This window comes from Cibotium barometz, chromosome 35 (assembly GCF_041138505.1).
Source record: "Cibotium barometz isolate CiBa-2024 chromosome 35, ASM4113850v1, whole genome shotgun sequence".
NCBI classification, from domain to species: Eukaryota; Viridiplantae; Streptophyta; class Polypodiopsida; order Cyatheales; family Cibotiaceae; genus Cibotium; species Cibotium barometz.
This window is the reverse complement of record NC_141080.1, coordinates 33,020,062-33,027,495: the sequence shown is the minus strand read 5'-3', so window position 1 is coordinate 33,027,495 and position 7,434 is coordinate 33,020,062. Positions and strand designations below refer to the sequence as shown.

Below are 7,434 nucleotides of genomic sequence, written 5' to 3'. Positions count from 1 at the left end.
TTATAAGGTTATGGATGAATCATATCCTACCTTAAGTATGATGTTTTTTGATGGCAAACTGGTCCTCCAACCCATGGATGAATCATATCCCACCTTAAGTATGCTGTTTTTTGATGGCAAACTGGTGCTCCAACCCGTGGATGTCATCTACATATTGCCTAACCACCCCATCGTGCACAACTTTGAGTGTTGATATAAGGTGCTATATTATGCAAATGCACACAACAAGGAAGAGGACTTCATTATGCTTAACGTGCCTTCAGAGCTAGATACATATGTAATACCTAGAGAAGTCCTAGCATGGCTAGGACTTGTTGGCCCATCAAATTTATCTTCATTTTTAGGAACACCAGGACACACCCTATCAGGCAGAAGGCATACAAGTGCTATATGTAAGGGTATATGCCATGATACAGGATGCATTGACCAAGTTGATGTAGCATATCTTGAAGGAGAGGACGAGATAGATGATATGCAGGATGGCCTAGACTTGTTTTACCACTTGGGGCCCTAGATGATTTAGCATATCTTGAAGGAGAGGACAAGATAGATGATATGCAGGTTGCCCTCCTAGACTTGTTTTACCACTTGGGGCTATAGGACAAAGTGGATGAGGAGGAAGAGGGAGACGAGATAAGAGCAAACCTAGCGGCCAAGGTAAACAGGCAGAAGCTTCAGGGGAAAGCCAACAGCCAAGCTCAAGGACTGAGGATCAAGGTAAAATAAAGGACGAAGGAAAAGAGAAGCTCAAGGACTGAGGTGTAGGAAGATCTGTGAAGGCAAAGAATCACACCTCAACGGAATGCTTATGCATCGTTCCTTAAGAAAATCATGCCAACCCTTGATGTCCTCGAAGGTGTGGTTGGCCACAAATCCAAGCAGGCAAAGAAGAGGAGATCTCTGAAAGGTGTGGACCAAGAGGGGTATGATCCTTTGGGCAAAGGGCCATGGGATTCTAAGTAAAAAACTACAACCAACATGGGCTTGGAGATCTTGTAATCAGATTGTTTTCTCATTGGCACCGTGGTCAACCAGAGGAAACAAGGGGAGGATATGAGAAGACCGCCAAGCTGATTGATATACCCATAGAAGAAGACATGGGTCTGCAAACACCTTGGAGAAAGCCCTACCTGTAGAACCGAACTTGATCACTTTCTGCAACACTCCTCGATGTACGCATTAATCCTACCCTCATGGCCATTACTAGGCATTGGAGAAGCTCACCATACTTTCACAATCCACCAGATACAGAGGAAGAGAAGATGATCGAGAGGAAGACAACAGTACACGCTTACGCTTCTCTAAGCTCTCCGATCTGTGGCTGGAATCTGGATAACTTGGCCAAGGACTCAAAGCCCAACTGCATGGTCTTCCGACCTTAACAAGGGTTCCGCCATGGCATTGCACCTCATTACATTTTACAACATGTTCGCCAATCCACTAACTACCCTACAACATGTGCTTCAATAAAGGCTACTACTGGGACATATTCCAAATTAGGAAGGGGATATTCTACTACTACTTCAATAAAGGCTGCTAATGAAACCCAGAACATTTTTCAATAAAGACTGCTAATCAAACCCAGGACATAATCCAAATTAGGAAGGGGATATGGTAATCAGCATGTTTAACATGACCAACTACAACTGCCATACTTTTGTAAGTGTGATAGACTTTTGTAATTCTCTGCTCTATGTTAAGAGATAATGGAGATCCCGGCTCTGATGCAAAGAACTATGAGCTGGAAACGCTTTGTACATAGTAGTTTTGGACCGGGAGCACCTTAGACACATTGAGTGACCAAATGAAAAAGATGTTCATGTATATAAGATACTTTTGCTAATTAGAAAGACGCTACATAGTAGTTTTTGGAACACGAGCACCCTAGACACACTGTTTCAAGCAGCCAATAGTAAAAAGATGGTCATGTATATAAGATACTTTCTGCTCTCTCGTCTTGTGTACTCGTGTGTGCTATGTGTGGTTAAGTGCATATGAAAGGAAATTGCGTGCGTGCGTGATTGTGCAGTAGGTATGGCACTAGATTGGAGTGCAAGTATGCAATTGGGGATAATTTTAAAGTAATTTTAGGATTTAAAAATTGAAAAATGGTCAGCTATACAAAGGAGGTTAGGGCAAAATTTTCTTAAATTTTATGAAATAAGTTTTATCTTTTATTATTCAAAAAGAGTAATCCCCATCGTTTGCGTATTCTAAAAGTGTTATTTTCATTCTATGCATAGAAAAATGCACGTGCACTAGGAGGTTGAGCTATCTTGTAATTTTGTACCTTATGAAGCAATGATGACTAATTGATTTGGTTTCATCTTTTACCCCGTGAAATGATGACTAATTGACGGACGGTGCTGTTAGTGGTAGAAAGGGATTTTACCCTCGCTGAATATGGGAGATCAATATTAGTTTTTGGGCAATCAGGACTTGGTCAAGTCTGTTTGCTTAAGGGATTCATTGGTATGGATGTTAGGTTGAGAAGTGACAGCCTTGCACATGTTTTGACCACCGCTACAAGCTCACTACATGCAATTCTAGCAAATTTGTTTGATGAATGTCTGATCATATCACATGCAACGTTTTTTATTCTGCCCTCTATACAAGTTTTTCGGCATGATCGTGTTAGCGCCTGCTTTAAGGTGAAATAAAGTCAACTACTGCCATTCTTTAGATGATTATAAGTGACGCACTTGTCAGCAACACAGTTGACTATTTGGCCTATTTTTTTGTTGAAGTTCATTTGGTACATTTCTAGCTGAGCATCAAAATGTCCACTGGAGGACTGGACATCAGTAACGCTTCTCGTACTGGACTCGTCACCTGTCTATGGTGTTCCTGTAGAGCATGGACTTGTTTTAAGCAACCAGTATATCCAGCTAGTATTAGGGCTGCTTGTGGCCTTGGAAGAGCACTGTCTTGTGATAGCTCAAGTGGAGAAGGTGCCTTGGAAGAGCACTGTCTTGTGATAGCTCAAGTGGAGAAGGTGTTTGGCAGGACCTATTGGTCCTGTAACCCTCCCTTAGTACTTACACGTGCTCTTTGCTTAGAATGCCATAAATTCACCCCAATAACTTTTCCTTCAGACCCAAAAATTTGTATAGTTCCAAATAAAATCTTTAAGAAAAATTTCAAAGGCTTCGTTTTTCCTTAGTCAGACAGTTTAATAGAGTGAAAGCCCCTACTCTACAGGGGGGGAAAATAACACAAATATTTAGGCAGTCAATAGAGCTGAAGGCCATAAAAGTGTCCTGCATAACTAACAGTTATTGACCATCTGCCTCGCACATAGCATGGCTTCAGATATGCAACATCTTCTCTGCACTCCTAAGAGTTACACTGGCTAATATAAAAGAAGCATAGAGTAATTATGTTTCAAGGTCCCCTTGAGGGGGTGTTAGTTCTTATTATTTGCCTGTGACCTTATGAGCAACTGGCACATAGTGCACTTGTTGCCTCGAATCAAGTGCCTTCCATGACAGATCAAGTTCTACGGTAAGTTCTCTAACAACCCTTGCATCAACAAGGCTAAACAATTATATCCACATGCATAATTCAAGGGGCTAGTGAAAATCTTGTTGCATATAGTGGTAATCTCTTGACATCTGTAACATTTTTTAAGCTTAATGCCAAAGTAAGCATAGATTTGGAATGCTATCAATGTATATGATGAATACATATTCTTGTTTTCATAGGTGTACCTTTTAGACACTTAAAACACATGCAACCCACCCTCTATACCTCTATTACATTTCTCATATTAAAACCATAGTGATTACATGTGTTTTAATGAGTATATGTTTCTTTCTTTCACCAGTCGCTTGAAAACCTCTCTCTCTCTCTCTCTCTCTCTCTCTCTCTCTCTCTCTCTCTCTCTCGCTCGCCCAATCCCTTTGAGGAACCTTATTTTGAATTGGTATCGACCCTTGACACAAAAGAGACAAAAAAACATCCCATTTTTCTACATAGTTTAATTTTTAAAGTTCTACCATGTATATTTCAAAGAGGATTCAACATAGTATGGCATTGCCTTCATCTTTAAGGAAAATCAAAGATGAAAAATGCATGGATCAGAGTCACTTCCATTTCCTCACCTTAGGTGCTGGGGACAAGACATTACTTCCACCCTTTCTCGCAGTTTCATATCATGATACCTTTACGGAAGTTAATAGTGCAAAAATAACGAGATTGAGATTCAAGTACGACATACATTTAAAAATACGTTTGACAGAATTATTCAAGCTAAAAATAAGTTTACATACATTTATACAGGCTTAAACAAGCATTGCTTGATATCTATCTACTCCTTGTTAAACATAACTTATTCTCTCCAAGTGGCCAAATGACAGGAAGAAATGGGACCAAGGATAAAGGAGAAATTTTGAGTTCTTGAAATTTGAAATGAAGGTATAATTATTCACTTGGGTCATGCTTGGGTTCATACATGGCCATAGCAACGCTGCGGGTCAGCTACTTGTAACATTTAATGCCCAGTGTCTGTAAAAAGCAGACAAGGCAGGGTCATGATAGACAGTATTTTCTGCCGACAGGCATTACTGAACACCATCCCCACATGTATTATTTAAGGGAAATAGCAAATTGCACGACTGGAAAAATGATAGCCACTCTAGCAGTTCCTCAAGGTAGAACACAATCTTTGTTTTTTCTAAGGCAACGAGCACTCTACTCATCAAGTAAGACCACATAGAAGGACAATAGCAGGCCACATGTCCTGTCTAATTTTTTGAACAGCACATCTTAGATTTTATTTGCCATACATAAATCAATGAAGGTGAATCTAAAGCCTTCACTTAGATAGCATGAATGCATCTCTATACTACAGTCATATCAGAGGAGAAGAGGTCCCTGCTTGAGCTAGACATGAGAACTCTGACCCACAATAAACTACTAACATGGGAACAAAAAGACGCTCACAAAACCATATCAACAATGTCAAGTAAACTTGCTTGCAAGCCTCCACTGTAAAAGAAAAATAAGGCACTTTCAACAACGAATTGGGACTTAAGTGGATGAAAGGAAATCTTATGCTCAAAATGCAGCGTACCAATCGGCACAGACTGGAATTAGAAGGGAATATAACTCCTCGGTTAGTTAATCATCCACAAATGACAAAAAGAAATCAAACTCTGGGCATAAAAGCCATTTAAGGAGGAAGTCCCACGCACATGAATCATGTCTCATATCAACGACATCCTCAAAGAAAAAAGATCACTTCCTGGCAGCGGGAACATTCACACGTGGATTCTGGCTTTGCATATCCTCCTACAAATCACAAACATAGATGAAAGCCGGTCACACACCTGTATTTAAAACACTCCACGTATAGGACATGCAGTGAGGTAGAACATACCTTGCGCCTAAATCGTTGGGGTGGCTCACGGACCCTCCAGGCTGTGCGGGATCTAACTCGCACAACATGAGAATGGATAGCACATGAGACACAATATTGCATCTTGGCATAGAGCTTTGGGAGTGTGTATCCTGCAACCAATATATTTAACAGAAAACACATTCAGCAAGGACTACAGCACAAAAAGGAATCACACTTTACAACTCTTCAGGTTGAAGAACAAATGCATACCATCATAGACGCAAGCTTCTTGGACATCACGCAACGCAGCCTGCTCAACAATGTTCCTCACAAGAAAGCGTTTCACAGCCTTGTCCTGCCCACAAACGCCAGTCTTGGAGATCAGTTTAGAGGATCCGACTTAACACTTCCATTACATTATAAAACTTACCAAACCTGTGAGACAGAAAACGTTGATGACCCAATGCAGCCAGACCAGACTATGGATTTCCATGAGTACAGTGATCTGAGGTTGGACCTAACTAAATTGAATCAATCACCGCATGAAACACATTCTTGCACGAAAGATGTTCAAGCCAAACAAGTTGCTTTTCGCACATGATCTGACTCAAAGAGACCATGGAGATAGAGACCTTTGATCTTACTAGACCTCAGCTCCCATAAATGTTTAACATCCCCAACAAACACATCCATGGCAACTGAACAGGGATATCTTGTAGACCCTTATATCATCCTCATACCCTGGTTTCTAAAGCCACCCCATACCGTCATCATATTAGATCGCACAGCTCCATAATCTGGAGATAAAAAACCATTGAGAAACCTGCATTCCTGGGGCTGAGCTCGTCAATCACACATTCTATAAAATGCTATGTTCCCAACGACCATGACGTACAGGAATAGGTGCTGGTCTAACACATTGCCTGACGCCCACCCGGCTGCCACTGATCAGCCGCATGCTGAAATGGAAGTTCCTGTGTCCATTCCCACTCTGATGTAGTAGTGCATATTACTGCGATACAATGCTGTTATCTGGCAGATCGACCTGACAACCGTGATCCTTACAGATGCAGTACCCTAACAAGAACAAAAACCTAACGCTAACAGTTCCGTCGCCCTAACAGAATATAACAGTCTAAACCCCCCTGAAGGAAATACCTTAGGAACGCATCGCCCACAGTTGGAGCACCTGATGGGGTTTGTGTGGCCCCTCCCATGTTTGTTGCGACCACCGTTTCGGCGCTTGACCGTCTGCAGAAACGCAAACAAGGAAGAAACTGTTTAGGACTACGTAAAGGAAAGAGATAACAACAGCAGAGCAAGCCATCAAACGCACCATAGCTGTAAGCAGAGCCCGAAAGACCCAACAGCGCCGGCTCAGGTTGAAGAGGGCGTTTACAAAAGAAGATGGACATCACAGAAGTATGGCCGCCCGATTAAACCCTAGCCGCACCCTAAACCCTTGATGTAACCATGGTTAACGGGCCAATGCATACTTCTAATTTCTCAAGACAAATAATCACATATATAAGGAGCTTTTATGGAGAGAGAGAGAAACCATCTATCTATTACATATTAACCATGGACAAACCAAGGCACAAGGAGAGGAGAGAAAAAATAAATCCTGGATTTTTAAAAAGAAAGAGGAAAAAATCCCATTCGATTTGATCCTTTGTATTCCGGCTTCCATTCCTGTGTTTTGCTTCTTAATGTCTTTTACATACTGCAGCAACGTGCGGGTTGAGTACTAGTAAATATTTTATAGTGATAGACTACAGTGAGTTGTGTCCTCACATGGCAAAGCCCAACATCTTCACCACTACATTGCATGCAAGTGAATATATATAAGGATAATTTTTATTGCTCCAAGCCCTACAAAAAGCACAGTACCAACAATAACTTGACCAATGATTCAAACTTACATTTTTATTCTTCCAAGCCATATAAAGCACAGTACCAATAACTTGACCAATGATTCAAACTTACATTTTTATTCTTCCAAGCCCTATAAAGCACGGTATCAATATCTTGACCATGATTCAAGCTTGCATTTAAAACATGAGTTTTATCTATTTATTTTTCTTTGTGGAGTG

At 41.0% G+C, this 7,434-nt stretch overlaps 1 protein-coding gene across 1 annotated transcript; it reads right to left on the bottom strand.

Moving 5' to 3' along the window:
* Positions 1–5,036: 5,036 nt before the first annotated feature.
* On the bottom strand, positions 5,037–6,818 carry LOC147618351 (small ribosomal subunit protein eS26y-like). Its single transcript, XM_086774796.1, has 5 exons — positions 6,678–6,818; positions 6,500–6,592; positions 5,612–5,696; positions 5,381–5,511; positions 5,037–5,292 (listed from the first exon to the last, which is right to left on the bottom strand). Exons 1-5 carry the CDS (start codon positions 6,678–6,680, stop codon positions 5,239–5,241), a joined length of 366 nt encoding a protein of 121 aa, XP_086630922.1. The 5' UTR covers positions 6,681–6,818; the 3' UTR covers positions 5,037–5,238.
* Positions 6,819–7,434: the final 616 nt, after the last annotated feature.

Coding starts and splice junctions, on each gene's coding strand:
- LOC147618351 (XM_086774796.1), bottom strand. Junction 5,697..6,499: donor GTGGGCGATGCGTTCCTAAG/GTATTTCCTTCA, acceptor GTTTGTGGGCAG/GACAAGGCTGTGAAACGCTT. Junction 5,512..5,611: donor AGAAGCTTGCGTCTATGATG/GTATGCATTTGT, acceptor TATTGGTTGCAG/GATACACACTCCCAAAGCTC.